At 35.9% G+C, this 16085-nt stretch overlaps 1 protein-coding gene across 1 annotated transcript; it reads right to left on the bottom strand.

The window, feature by feature from the left end:
* Positions 1 to 388: 388 nt before the first annotated feature.
* six3b (SIX homeobox 3b) lies at positions 389 to 2471 on the bottom strand. Its single transcript, XM_024285009.2, has 2 exons — positions 1556 to 2471; positions 389 to 1121 (listed from the first exon to the last, which is right to left on the bottom strand). Exons 1-2 carry the CDS (start codon positions 2248 to 2250, stop codon positions 995 to 997), a joined length of 822 nt encoding a protein of 273 aa, XP_024140777.1. The 5' UTR covers positions 2251 to 2471; the 3' UTR covers positions 389 to 994.
* Between the last annotated feature and the right edge of the window lie 13614 nt (positions 2472 to 16085).

Raw genomic sequence — 16085 nt, 5'->3', positions numbered from 1 at the left:
ATGAACCCCACATTCCTATCTATTAAAGAACATTTAAACTCAAGCTTTTATCTGCATGAAAAAGTAGTATAAGTAAAAATTACTTATTAATTAATTTATTTACTTATCTACTTACTTACTTTTTTTTCCCTTTTCATTTATATATTTATTTATTTGTTCTTACAGTTCATCGAATGTTGGAATAGTGAGAAATAAAAAAAACTGATAACAATCTAATTTATTAGAGCTTGAAATAAAAGGTAATTCTGTTTTTTTTATAAAAGTTTTTTACAGAAATTAAAAAAAATATGATTAGTGCTAACTTTGTATTAGTATGAAAATAGTTAAATAAAAGCTTAATACCATAAGCTACTTCCGTAAAATCATGACACATGCATCGTTACAGGTATAAAACAAGAGCCTTACATAAATACCTTTATTTATATAAAATACCGAAGCATTTATTCATCTCCAGCATAGAATGACATATCATGCTGCTTTGACACAAGCTTCTTCACAGTGAGCCTTAAAGGAAACTGTGGTGAAAACAAAATGAAAACAGAATCAACTAAGCTTTTCATCAGGTACAAAAGGAGGTAGGATTTGCTGGTATTGATTGTCTACAGCAGGACTCACTCCAAAGGATCTAATAGGGAAAATCGTTTAGTAAAAATGGTAAAAAAAAAAAAAAAGATAATGAGGGCTTGTTTGGGGAGTTTTTAGTTTGACAGTTTTACAGAAATCCAGCATTTGCAAAAGATCCAGTTCAACATAATAACTGATAGTTAAAATGTATGTTTTGCAACTTTGGATACAAAAAACATCAAGTTAAAGAAATAAAAAACGGTTTAATCTTAAATAACATTTACTGTTATTTATTCAGTTATTTCTCTATAGCAACACGAATTTGTTTTTAACCAGGATGTGTCTTTCTTAAACCACAAAACTTGGCCTTATTTCCACACCTACAAGTGTCCTTATCTCCTCATTGTTTTAAAAAAAGGAGCGTAAATTTTTAGACATCCAGGTCCGAGTCACTGTCCGTTACTGAGAGGAACGTTTCTCCGTCTGCCCGCTCTGCGCTGCTGTCTCCCCCACTCAGCGTGCACGCGCCGTCTGGACAGATGCGGTGATGCTGCAACCTGGACAGGAAGAAGAAATGTGTTCAAAAATAAAATAAAAACAAAAAAAATAAAATAAAAAAACGTGACATCCTGATTGTTTTTTGAAAAAATATAAAACTATTTTCATGCGTAAAAAGGCAATTTGTACCCTGCAGATTGACTGACCTGCACACTGACCCTGAAGGAAATGTATAAGGGAAAGTAAGATCGACCTGCTCACACTCACTGAGAAAACACAAAACCCTACAAGCTGAATGGCTGTGCGCTTTTACGCATGAGTTAGCCTTTTACGCACAATCTTGTCAGTCTGTGCCGGCACAGCTTCATGAAAAAGAAAGTGAGTGAGCAATAAAGAAGATTAAGACGAAGACTAGGACATGTGCAATGGTTTGCAAATATAAAAAAATGCAGCTTCTGAGTAAGATTTTACGTATAAAGATAAAAAAACTGACCTGTTCTTAGCAGCTGCTGCGCGGTCCCGCTGTCTCCGGTTTTTAAACCAGTTACCCACTTGAGTCGGGGTCAGTCCCGTGGCGTGGGCCAGCTCCCGCTTCTTTCCCGGGTTGGGGTATGGGTCCTGCAGGTACCACTCTCTCAAAAGCCCCCGCGTGCGCTCTTTAAAGCAGTGCGTCTTCTGCTCTCCGTCCCAGATGGTTCTGGGTAAGGGGAACTTCTTCCGTACTCGGTACTTGTCCACCGGACCCAGCGGCCTCCCCCGGAGCTTCTCCGCCTCCCGGTAGTGAGCTTCCAGCCACATGGCCTGCAGTTTGCTGTGTGAGGCGCGCGTAAAGCGGTGCGTCTCCAGGATGCGGTACAGCTCCCGGTAGCATCCCGTGTGGAAGGCCACCACGGCGCGCGCGCGCTGCACCGATTCGTGCTCGGAGATGGAGTCGCGGCCGTCCGTGGTCACCGGGAGAGACCAGAGGAAGCGGGCCAGCCGCTCGATGTCCCCGGTCTCCTCCAGAGTCTCGCACACGCTGGCGATCTGCGTGGCGGAGAAGCAGAGTCCTGGCAGCGCGAGGGACGGGAACCCGGCGGGAGGGTGATCCGGAGACCGGGACCCGGGCAGGACAGGGGGGCCATCTGCGAAATGAGGCAGGAGGAGGCGGGACGCGGAGAAAAAGTCAAGCGGAGCTCTGAACACCATCTGAGCGCGCGCGGGGGAAAGCAAACAGAGAGAGTTTGTGTAAACACTAAGAGAAATCTGCTTAAAGCCGACTCTTTAGTTTCACCTGGGAGTCAGGGAGGGAGTCAAGGCTTGACTCCTCATTGGACGGCCCTGAGCTGATGCGGGGTTGCTATGGAAACGCTGCCAATCAAGCTGAGGACTTATCTCACTCCGAATGGAAAAGCTGGACAAGAGAACTTTCTGACAGTCCAGCCTTTAAAGCGTCAAATAATATTTTTACAAAATTGTTACAGTTACATGACACATATTTTATAAACCATGAATCAACAAATTAGTATATAAAATACAGTTTTGTTGATGTTATACCAAATAAAGATCCATAAGTTTGGTATTCATATTTGTCCAGGAATTTAATTTTCTGTTTTTTACATGCTATAAAAATGAATGTATTATATGCTAATAGAATGTCTTTAAAAGTTATTATGTATTTGTTTGTGAAAAAATTCAATAAGGCATAGAAATGTTAAATATATGAAAAATAAACTTTATTTTTATGTGAAATTTGTATTTTTGCATTAGTTTTCCAGACTTTATGAGTCAAAAGAAACTTAAGTTAGACAAAAATATGAACTCAAATGAAAAAAAGTGTGAGTTAAAATTAAACTTTAAAGCCTTAAACAGATTAAAAACATGGTTTTATAAGTGTATTCTCAATATGAGGTCTTTGTTTATGTTCCTCCATCTTTCTAGACTTCTATTCATTATTCTTATTTCATGTATATTAAAAAAAATACATATTTTCTCTTTAAAATCCATGCTAAATTAAGGTAAATTTGTAACATAATGTGCGTTTGCATCAAAGGGTTAAGTTATACCTGTTCATTTAAGGACTCCACTGCAGGAAGGGACATTTAAGGCAAAATAATAACTTTATTCCTGCATCCACCTGAATCTCATAGCCGCTCTAGTCCTGCAGTAAGCTGCTTGTAACATTAACAGCAGTAACGCTGATCAGTGTGATCAGAAATCTCATCCAGGCCTGAAAGCGTATGTTTCCCTAAGTGGTGTCCCATCACTCTAATCACTTTCTGATCACTTTTCTATTTCCTAATAAACTCACTGGATTAGCAAAGAGGCAGCCGGCTAACATTAGTGTAATGGAGCAGCATATTCAATCAACATTAGCATTCGGCTGCACCGGACCATATGCTGTGGAGCACGTCGACACTCCTGTGTGAAGACACACATCTGCTCCACGCCCTCCTTTTTTGGGGGGCACCTCCTCCACAACATCATAATGGAGGTTTATGTGATTATGAAGAAGGAAGTATGGAAGTGTGGCTGGAGTTCATGCTTTTGGATTGAAGTGCACTTATGAAATGAAGAAAATGTAAAAAAAAAAAAAAGACTATTTTTGTTCCAACACACTTATAAATGTGATATGTTGGGCGTCAAAAATGGGGTCGCTCCGCATTAAGGAGTTAATGCCAATTACCCCAAAGGACAGATGTCCCGGCATGCTAGGGCGAGGAGCCGTGTGCCACTTTATAGCTCAGACTGAATCCGATCAAATGAGCTTTGACATGAAAAATAAATAAAGTAAGAAGTTAGCAAATGATTAAATACGGTACAGTATTTTTTTTCATTAATTACCATCACTAATCCTGGATATAATAAATAATTTATAAAAAAGTTCTATATTTTTAAATAAATATTTGCCAATAATAATGGTGATTTGTAAAAAATGATGTTATTTTAAGGATTTTTTTCCATTTAAATCTAAATGTATGCATCATTATTACTCATATTTTATTTTAAAATTTAATTTAAGTGCTACAAATCAAATATTTGTCAATTTTTTGTCTTATTTTCTAAAAGAAATGTTTGTCCAAATTCTTCATCCATCCCTCCATTTTTTTGGAAGCCACTGAATCCCTTTCTGGGTCACGGGGTCGCCAAGGTAAAGGCGGGGTCGCAGGGCCACACGCTCGCATGCACACCAAGGGCCAAATTAGAGATACCATTAACCCTATGAAGCCTGTTTTTGGGCTGTGTGAGGAAGCACATGCAAGAAGAGAACGTGCAAACTCCACCAGGAAATGTCCCAGCTGGGATTTGAACCACGGCCTTCCTGCTGTGAGGGGAGGGTGCTAACCACTGCACCACCGTGCAGCTGCAGATTCTCCTAAAACCTGGAAAATTATGTCAAAATATTAAAACAATAATAAAGATAAAAGCAGTCAAGTGGACTTGATTAATCTTTTATTTTAGAAGATCTTATACAGCTGTTTCCTAAATGTTTTATATCAACTAAAAATTAAGGTAAAGAATTCTAAACACCTCAAATAAGCAGTCTTTGTGTTTTCAGAACAACAATGTGTGTATTACACATCTATTTTTTAAATCCAATTAATCACTTTTGGGGTTGCTGGAGCCTATCCCAGCAACTATTGGGCAAACAACCTGAATAATTTTGAATAAAAATGAGCAAAAGCATGTTTTTAACCAATTCAAACATCAGTCTTGTTGATTTTTTTTTTAATCTCAGTACAATTTCTCATTTTTCTCTGAAAGTACAGCAATTAAAGAGATGAGGAGTAAAATGTCTCCTTTGCTTACTCCTGAAATAAAAAGGTAAAGATGGAGACACATTTTGGAATTTCAGCTGAAGTTTATCAAACAAAATATTCTCCTCAAAGCTGGGATGTAACATTTTTAAAAGTAGAAAGTTTCACTTTTTTGTGTTGTGGCACAAATATAGTAAAATTTTAATTATGTCAAATATAATGTAAGTGTTTTATTAATTTATTTAAACTAGAGGTCTGCAACCTTCAACAATAAAAGAGCCATTTGGTCGAGTTTCTCAAACGAGATTCACAAAGTTACACTTTCTGTTCAGAAAAACACACTTTTTAAAATAAAATCTCACTTTTAGGTATTTATATCTATAAAAGTGCATATTTTTATATATATAACAATTTTATCTTACATTAATTTTTTTCAGAAGGGCATTTTTAGTTCATTTCAAAATAAAATACCTTCTGTTTTGAGTTAAATGAGATGAGAGTTTATGATTTCAGATTATTCTAACAGATTAAACTTTTTTGCCACAACTTTGCTCCATTATCTTACATGTTAAAATGTAAACATAGAGTAAATAACATTATTAACTAAATAATTATGACTAAAACTAAATACCAGTTGTTTGTTCAGAGCAGTCTCAGGTTACAGACCCTGATTTTAACTAATAAAGTTATACAAATAAAAAAATGGTTAATTGGATTTAAATATTTATTTAAATAAAACTGAAACTTTTTAAGTGAGTTTTTAGTGTTTCTTTTTTCCACATCTCTCACTCCGCTCTCATGAGGATCTGTGGCAGACAAAGTAACATTTTTCTTCTTCTGTTTTACCAGCAGAACAATGAGAAACACACACAGAGCTCCTTTAAATTGAAAAAGGTATTCTTTTAATCCGAGCAGGAAGGACATGCCAAACATACTTGAGGAACAACACTAGGAGGTAGTGGAGGGATGGTGATGGCTACAACTAAGTTAATTCATTCACGTCTTTATTTAGCGATGGATCCCGGAGGAGGAGACGGCTGAAAGACGGGTGGATGACACTTTGGTTGAAGGAACACACAGCCGAGACAAAGTAAAATCTCCATCGCCCCTCCTTATTTTCCTAGTAAACAAAGGCCAGACTCCTAATTAACCTCGCTGCTGACCTCCACAACTTAAAACTAACCTCTTAAGCCATGAAACTTTAACCTCCTTACCAGTCTCTTGGAAAAGGCCATACATCCCTCTAACTCCCTCCCCAAAGCCTCCTCCTCGTTAAGCCACTAATCACTTCCTGAGTCTTTGTTGTGCTTTTGTGCCGGTGCAGGTCTCCAGGAGAATCTGGTGGACAATGGTACCCACAAAACCAGGCAGAGGAGGGGGGGGGTCAGCCGAATGGACAAAGTTCTGTATGCTAACGTGATCCTAACCTGCGGGACAAAGGGTCACCTTGGCCTCTCGGAGGGTTTCTTTTACCCATCCAGCAAAGATTCATGGAGAACATTTCGGTTTCTCATCCTGGCAGCGCCAAATGATGCCAAACGTGTGTGGTCACTCCTAAGCCGAGGATGACAGGTACTCAAGTAACTGTACCTGTGCACCTAATCCCACTGCCTGATTGGTTTGTAACCCAATACCCCATACTAAACTAATCCTGCTGTCCTATCAGGGAGGCGTTAGTTAAACTATGCCAGTGCTGCAGCCGCAGGTGAGCTCAAAAACACCTGACACACAAACACACAACTATGTAACCAGATGGGTGGACAAACAAACAAAATAATCACTTAATTTGACTAATAATTCCTCACATGTGCAGGGCTTCAGACTACAGATTAGGACAGCGAGGCCAGATGTAAAGGCTCTAATAACATAATTATCCGCTGTTTTGTCGGCGTCACCTCGCCACTTTGGGTTATTTTTAATTAATCGATTTGGTGATGAATCAACACCAGCAGCCAAAAATACAAACAGCTGGAGCTTGAAGCAGCAACTGGCTGGCAGATTTAGAGCAAATTAACAGCCTCAGTGTGTCAGAGAAACAAAGAGGACGAAGGGGAAACAGTTGTTTTCATTCAGTTCTACTATCTCAGGATCATGAATCATTTATTGACTGGGCTGAATATAGCTTTAAATGAAATGTATTGAATTATTTGACGTATCCTCTTAAACCAGGTCTGTTTAAAGTGGGATAAATGTGGTCTGTATTCAGATTTCCACCGGCTGGCATCTCCTTTCATAAAATCAATAAGAAATTCATTTAAATTCAATGTTATACTATTAAAGGACTATAAAGAATGGAGGCTTACCTCTCTAAATCTGTCCCTCTTTGCAGAAAGTGTCCAGTCTTACAAAATAAAAGTGTGAAAAAAGAGACTTCCAAACATTTTTGAATCAGTTTGCAGACAACTTCATGATTGTCAAACTGTGTGGTGGGTAAAGTAAAAAGTAGTCTAAACTATATATATTTTTTTATTTATGAGGGGTTTGCATTATTTTAGGAGCCACGAATGCTTAACCAAAAAAATGGTAATAAGTAAATGTTTGATCATTTTAAGTAGCTTCAACAATAAAAGCCAATTTTCACATTTGAGGGTTTCTTTTGGTTATTTTTGTTTATTCAAAAACCAACATTCAGGTTTAAATAACTGCAGAGTCCACTTGATTTTGAGTGTGTCGCGTTGGAGCTTTTGTAGTATTTTGTTAAAGTGTGCAGCAGTTTTAAGAACTTCTTGTGTTTCTGAGTTGTTTTTTAAACTGTAAATTGTTGCTAAAACAATAAATTCTTCATAATACGTGGATAGTAGTATTTTAAATCTATATGCCTCTTACTTGTGTCATGGATTTCTCTTAAAAACAATGAAAAAAAAATCTGCAAAGACTTTTAGAATCCTCACACTTGAGTCTAAATAATGAATCCATCCCATTTCTAAACCTGCTATTGTGCCATTCGGGGTCATGGGGTTCCTGGGGCCTACCCAGCTACTGGAGGGTGAAGGGGGGGTACACCCTGGACAGTTCAGCAGTCCGTTGTAGAGCCAATAACTAAGCATCCATGAATTAGTGCCCAAATGGTCCAATTGTTCCTGTTGTTTTGTTTTTCCTGGACGGCTTTGAAACTTATAGCTAACATTAGAGATCTTTCAGGAATATTCTCTAAATACGGTTCTTTAAAAAGTTTTCTTATTACTCAATTCTATTTTTATAGCTCTACAAAACCAGATTTTTTTTTTTTATATTTTTGATTAACACCAAAAGCAAACGGTCAGAGATGTTGACATGTCAATCTTTAGAACGTTTGACTGAGCTGTTCATCAAGTTTCATCAGAGCGGCTTATTTTAACTGAACCGAGCCATGTGGACCAGTTTCTTACAGATCAAGACCCAGTTTCTTTATTTTTCTGAATAAAAACAAAAATATAAAGAGAAACTATCATTTTCTCTTTTTTTTTACTTTTGACAGAAGCTAATGACTTCCTTTCAAAATAAAAGACTTCTGGCTCATCCCAGTGCAGCTAATGTAACTACGAAAAGTAAAGAATTACAGATAATAATTGATTGTTAGGCAAATTTAACAATAAGGAAAAAAAACTTTAAAAATCCATTCTTCCCGTTACTGAACACACTTCACAAAATAATAATGGCATTTTCTCTCGCCTATAGGTCTATTTTGATGAGCCGTCCTACTTTTTCCTACCAACTTTTGTATTTAACCTCAACACAAACATGAATTCATTGGTTCATGAAGGGGTGGGCAAACTTTTTGACTTTTGGGCCACAAAGGGCTCCAAAATTTGACAGAAGGGCCGGATCAAGAGCAGATGTAAGGAGTGTTTTGGTAATCCACCTCATTAGAGAAAGAAATGACATCAAATCTGAATAAATACACTTTTTATTTGGATTGAAAAACAAATATATATGATAAAAAGAACATTTTGGGGGTTTTATTTTACAACTGTGACTTTAGCTTTAGTGCCGATTGCACCAATGGTTTGATTTCCTTCAGGGAAACTTAGAGAAATGCTGCGTTCACGGGGTGTCGGAATGATCGAAAAAATGACTCTCCAACTAGAAAAACACACAAAAATCTTCCAACACCAATTAAATGCAGAATAACTTCCTGCACCTTAACAAAAGTCAGTGTATTTATCATGTGAATTAGGGAAAATAATATAAGGAGAATGATGCAAATAAGGATTATATTACTGGTTTATGCTCCAGTAGTTAAAGTATATAAAGAATATTTAAACATTTATTAGAAAATCTCATCTGGACAGCTACTAACTATTTCTGTGCATAATTTGTGCAAAATTTTTGAAGTAATAAAAACAATAAAAACAAGCAGCAAAACCACTAAAAAAGGAAAACTGTAAGAATGTATAGTTATTGCAGCATATGTTTTTAATAATAGGATTATTTTTCTCAAAATTTTATTTTATGATTTAAGTAAATAAATTAATATAAATTAATTAAAAAATGTTATAATCCTGTTGTAGGTAAAATACTGGTATGAAATGATATGAAATGTTTATTTTTTGGCATTTTTTTTGCATTTTTCAAAGAAAAAAAAGTTTTTTAATGTATAAATGCATTTAGGGTACATTTTTCTCCATCATTTTTCACCCCAGTGACAGATATATGTTTTTAGAGGACATGAACAGCTCTTTGAAGAGGCAGGCGAAGGTTAAGTGAGGCATGAATAAGTGAAACTAGGTGAAAAAAAAAAATTGATGGAGAAGCAGGCAGGGGAAGGAGGCAGGCTCCCAGCATGTCTGGTGTGGTTGGAGTAATCTGGATTAATCTGATTGATGTTAACCTATCTGAGCAGCAAGAGCCAGATTATCCCTCTAACAATGGCCAGCCGCTCATCTGCTAAATTACTCCACTCAAAATCATATGCTTAGACACACAAGCAGCACACATCATCCCCGTTCAGACACACACACTCAGCTGCGTTTTATATTTCACAAAGTTCTTTATTTATTGAATGAAAATTTCAATCAGAGGAGAGTCTTTAGGTTTTTCTTTGTTCCAAAAAAAAAAAAATACAGGTAAACAATGAGTGGAAAAAAAGAAGTATGTCCGATTAGACTGACAAGAAAAAATATTTAAGATAAATAAATTAAATAACATCTACTAATAAAAATAGGTAAATTAAAATATTTAATTTGAAGTCTAACACACCACACCTCTTATTAGGAAATGGATCTTGAAAAATAAAATGCTTGTTGCTTTTTAAATGCTCTGAAAGGCCTGCAGGTCAGGGCCTGAGAATTTAAAAACCTTTTATATTTTATTTTTCTGTATGTACTTTTCTTTAGACAAAAAAGTAAAACCTAATTTAAAGAAAAAAAAAAGAAAAGAAAGTTGAGGTTTTATTGATGACTGCTACAAAATAAAAGCACATAGCTGAAGCTGCTGTTAGTCGAGGTTTGTCAACTTTAGAATAACATTATATATTAAAAAAGCAATATATATAAAAAAGATTGAGGTGCAGAAACATTTTTTAAATCAATTTATCAATAAAGTAAAAAAAAAAAACAAGTCCCCCAGAGGTTAAGAGATAGACATAGTAGCATACGTAATAGTTTATTGAAACTCTAGAAAAGTACCAAAACATTGAATTGAAGAAATAGAAATTTCATGAAAATTTTAAAAAATATAAAAATAAACACTGTAAATCACCTTTGAAATGTTAACCCTAAATACAAAAATTTATTTTCAGCAATGAACACAAAAAATGAATCATATTTTGCTTTCATGTAGATGCTAAATTGAGATTATATTGAAGCAAAAGCGGTTTGATGCACATTTGCATCAATTGGCGTCAAGAAATTAATTCAAGTTCATGTGCCGTAGTATAAAATCTTTAGTCAAACGTATATGCAAGGCTAAATTTATTAAAATTTTAAAATCCTTAACATTTGTAGGCTACAAGGAGCAATGAAAATTAGGCTTTACTGACTCTGCACATGTAGGTCTGTAATTTGAAACAAAAAAAAAGTTACTTCAAATATATATTTTTAGTAGTGAAGTTTATGAGGATTTATCTTCTCAATGTTCTGTTAGTGAAACAAGATCAATAACTGCATCTGCATTTAAAAAAAAAAAGAAAAACCTCATTAGGTCAACAGATGGGCCTAACAGGTTAAAGTGATCTTCTTTAATTAGATTCCAGTTAGTATTTTAATGAACTTGAATCAAACTTACCTTTAATCTCAGAGACCTTGGATGACGTTTTCACAGAAGGTGTTTTGAAAAATTACATGAACATAAACACAAAACAGACATTAGACCAGCAGGAATGAGGAAGTATGTAAAATGAAGCCCACATTCAAATAAAGCATAAATGATCCATTGTTTTTTTTCCCCACCTTTATTTATACAGCACTTTGCCTCTTATAGAACACCTAAAAGTGCTTTACTTAAAATAAAATAAAATATGTTGTTGTAGTTTAAAAATAAAACTAAAATTGAAATTAAATAAAATAAAAAAACAAAATAAAATATAACGTTTTTTAATAAAAAAATATAAATTAAATTAAACTAAAATAGGAAAAAAATTAAATTAAATCAAATTAGAAAAAAATTAAACAATAAAGGATGTAGAATAAATACATGTTATTCTTTTGAAAATAAAAAATGATTTTAACTGTTTGCATGGTTCCAAAAGTGGCAAAAAAAGTGGGAAATGTGTGGGGGACCACAGATGATCACGTGCAACCTAATGTTATTTCAGTGTAAAACGTAGGGATTTTACTTTCAGGCAGAGTGTGGACAGCGAAGGGGTCCTGAAATTAGATGTTTTTTTTTATGTGTTAGCGCGAGAGAGAGCGAGAGTTGGAGATGACTGAAGGCGCACGTGTAATAGCGAAAGTCGCGAGTCCCGAGCTGTAAGTTCAAGAAAAATTAAAGAAAGTTCTGAAAACCCACGCACGTCTTGATGAGCATCATTCAAGAGTGTGCAACAAATGCAATAAATGCCCTTTAGATTTTACATTTTTTTCCACTCTTGCTTTAAACATGTTTCCAGTTAGAGAACTTCTCACATGTACTTTTAGATGGTTAAGGTCAAATGTCAACAGAAAGCCGCTCTACGCTGCAGGGAAGGTTTCAAACATGTTAAAAAAAATAACTTCTTTATCACTCCTATTTTTTTTAAATGTGGGTTTACTACATATTTGGAGGGGAAAAAAGCTTTCCACCTCTCCAGGTTCAGAGAAGCTTTCTGAATCGAGTTTGTCCTGTTCCATTTCTGTGTTATAATCCAACAGAAATTCTCTCAAAGTCGCGTTTCTTTGTCATCGTGTCTATTTTTAATGCTGTGCTCCGTAACAGCTCAGAGATCGCAGTCATTCAATGGAAGCTTCTGTTCTTATCAAGCATGTGTGGAAATTTCTCTCAGTTCTCTGAATTGTTTAATGGTATTATGTAACACAGAATTAAAGCTGATTTCTACCTGATCTTCACCTCCGAACAGCCTGTTTGGGATGTTCTTTTTATATCTACAGGTCTGAGCTTCATACATTTCTTTCTGTATAATTTCATCAATTTGGTGTTAATTCTTCCCCAGATGTCATTGAAAATTAATTTAAATTGGTGAGTTTTACTTTATAAAATAATTTGAATTTTCTTTGTCAAAAATTTTAAATTAATTTAGATAAAATTGATTTAAGAGGTGTTTTGAGTTCTTAAAGTGAACAAAAGTGAGCAGAATCTATTAAAAAAGGAAGAAAATTATAAATTATTTCAATTTGCAATTAATAGAAAGCTATCAGAACACGTTAAGAACTCTTAACTGTGGATTAACATCAGTGAAGTCTAGAGTTCAGAGCCGATGTCCTGAATGTATATAATGGCATTGATCTCTTAAACTGTTCTTTTCTTTGTAGTTTTGAAAAAATATAATAAACTGAAGTGAAAGATTAAAATTCAACAATATGAGGGTGACCAAAACACAATTTTAGGAGGTCAGAGTCTGTCAATTTTGTAATATCAGGCTTAAAGTGGATTCAGTGTGTGCACAGGAGGGCACGGCGTGAACCCCACCCACCATCACCAAATTAAATGGACTCCTCCTGATATATTTGGATCGGCTGTTGATGCTAACACTCACGGGCCCCACAATCACATAATCCCACACCAGATTGAGAACACCTTTAAGATACGATGTGATTATGATTAGGGATTATGATCAAATTATAGCAGAGTGACAGATTAGATGGGGTTATATGTGTGTGGCTTGCCACAGGAAGTTGGATGGAAGCTTATGTTGTTTCTGAGCGCAAAAAAAAAAAGGTTGAAGAGAGCGTGAAGTTACCTGAAAATGCTGTGTGTAAACATTTGTTTATATTCAGACAAAATTTTGGATCAAGAGCTAAATGGAGCATCATGAAGCACCTGCAGTACAGTGAAGGTCAGAGGCCATCTGTTATTGGAAAGTCTTTAAAAAAAGATTATGTTTACACTTCTAAAGGGTGTTGAGGGATGAAATGCTGTCCCAGAACTTGACTCAAACTAGCTATATTGCAGTTCCGCTAAAGACCACTAGAGGCCTGTGGGAGCAATTTTCCAAGTTTGCACCAAAACAAATGTTTTTACTGCCTGGTTTCAGACATCTTTGTGTTCTACTTTAACTTTCTAATACTGATACAGTATTAATGTGTGTTTGGAGGGGATTTTGTAAAAAAAAAAAAAAAAAAATTAAACCTTTGTTTGAAGCTCAAAAAGTCCAAAATGGACTCCATTATTGAGTCAGGGAAGTAAACAGTACATCTTTTACATTCAGCTTACTGTATATAATTCATTGATTTTGGTCTGAGGCAAGGTGAAGAAAATAGGGCTGCCACGATTAGTCGACGACATGGAGTCAGAGTGTAGTAAAGTTGAAAGTTATAACAACATTATGCTAGCTTTTTGGACTATTTTGGCATTTATTACGTTTTTTTTAGAATATTTTGGAGTTTAGCTAATATTTCAGCTGCATGCTAGCTATTTTGGTTATTTAGGCTTTTTTTCAGGTTTTTAGGGTAATTTTAGCATTTACCTAATATTTTAGCTGGCTATCAACTTCAACATTTTTAGCTATCAATTTCAGCATCTTCAGCGGTCAAATTCAGCTTACAACATTCACACATTATTGCAGGTAATGCTATATATCTGGTTTGTAGTTAGTTTAAAGCTAATGATGGTTAAGATGTGTGCTTTACATCCAGTTAGAACATGACCCGATTAGTCGACTAATCGGATAAAAAAATCAGTGATTTCTTAACTATTAACATAATCGTTTGTGGCAGCTCTAGAAGAAGAACTACAGGATTCATTGCTTTAGGTTTCATTTTGCTCCTGCAAGTTGAGTCTTTAAATCTTTCCTTTTGTGAGTTAATTTTTTTTTTAAACAGTCTCATTTCAATTTCACTGCAAAAAGTGAATCTTAAGAAAGTCCCATTTCAAGAAAAAAAGTATTATTTTTTTGTTTTGAAAGAAAAATAATCTCATCGAGAAAGTTTTTCAAAAACAATAGTTTGAGAATATTCAGTGAGGAGAATATGTTCTTAAATAGGAATTCTTGGTAAGATCATTTTTCTTGGGAGACCTATATATATATATATATATATATAAATCTTCCAAATGCGTAAGTCACACTTTGACTTATTTCTAAGGGGGCTGTTTTTGCAGTATATAGGTGTGCACACTCAATTTTTGTTCCATCAGTGGAAATATATTATAGCAGAAGACTACATCAATTGTATTTAATGTGACATCATTTATGCGTGAGATGATGTTGCTTGAACAAAGAATGCAAGGCTTCACAGTTTAAATATTTGCAGATAGACTGCATTGATCACTACATTTTTAATCAGAGTTCTTCACTACTGATTTCTGCTTATAAAGCATTTTAATAGATACCCACATATAATGCTGCGTTCACACCTGGCTTGGAAATGTGCATTCAACATTGCAAATTAAGTCTATGTAAACGCGTTTCGGGCTTCCATCACTGCGCAAAATGCAACGCGTGTTGTAAGCTAAACCAGACTGAACGTTGACCAATTAAGAACTTGCATTTGCTAGTGAAGTATGGGCAGCGTCTTTTCCAAAAGCACAGAAATGCAAACTTTTTGAAAAGTGAAGGAGAAATATCAATGAAAGTTGATGGCGATCTGATGGGATGTGCCAAAAGTTAGACAGTAGGTACTCCTCAAGTTAAAGGAATTACATTTTGAGCATTAACAGCCCACATTGTTGGAATTAGGACAAATAAACGTGGACATTTTGGAAAAAAATTAAAAATGGCTGCCATCTTTACAAATGACTGCCATTTTGAATTTCTCTCATGGCAAATGTGTATTTCTGACAGAGGAGATGCGAAGGTACATCCAAAAGTTGGTGACTGTACCTCAACATACACGACTGGTCGCTAGTATTTTGGTCCTACGTGCTCCTGAGCAGTGATGTTTTGGGGCTGTCGCTGGGCAACAGACTTTCAAATCCCTCCAAAGAGTTTCTATTGGGTTGAGATCTGGAGACTCGCTAGCCCACTTCAGGACCCTGAAACGTTTCATACGAATCCACTCCTTCGTTTTCTGGGCAGTGTGTTTGGGATTGTTCTCATGCTAAAAGACCCAACCATGTTTAATCTTTGTAGATGGAAGGTTTTTACTCAAAATCTGACTAAACATGGACGCATTCATTTGTTGTCCTGGTCCTTTTTATTGAAAAACAGCCCAAAACCATGTTTCCGCCCCCATGTTTACAGTAGGTATGGTGTTCTTTGGTTGCAATTCAGTATTCTTTCTTCTCCAAACAGTAGAGTTCTTACCAAAAAGTTCTATTTTTGTTTCATTTGCCTTTAGGATATTCTCCCAATCCTCTTCAGGATCATCCAAATGCTCTCTAGCAAACTTTAGACGGACCTGCACAAGTTCTGGCATTAGCAATGAACATGTATGGCACAGCAGGGTTCGAGTTCCTGGACGTGTAGTGTGTTACTGATGGAAGCCTTTGTTACTTTGGTCCCAGCTCTCTGCAGGTCACTCACTAGATTCCCCCTGTTGTTCTTGGGATCATTATGACCCCACATGGTGAGATCTTGCAGGGAGATCCAGGTGGAGGGAGATTATCAGTGGTGTTGTAAGTCTTCGATTTCCTAATTTTGCTCCCACAGTTCATCGCTTCACACCAAGCTGCTAACATATTTCAGGTTCAGTCTTTCCAGCCTGGTGCGGTCAACTATTTTGCTTCTGGTGTCCTTAGACAGCTCTTTGGACTTGGCCATAGTGGAGTTTGGCG

This window comes from Oryzias melastigma, linkage group LG19, assembly GCF_002922805.2.
Source record: "Oryzias melastigma strain HK-1 linkage group LG19, ASM292280v2, whole genome shotgun sequence".
Taxonomy (NCBI): Eukaryota; Metazoa; Chordata; class Actinopteri; order Beloniformes; family Adrianichthyidae; genus Oryzias; species Oryzias melastigma.
Note: the sequence above shows the minus strand (reverse complement) of the source record. Positions and strands in the feature narration are given on the sequence as shown.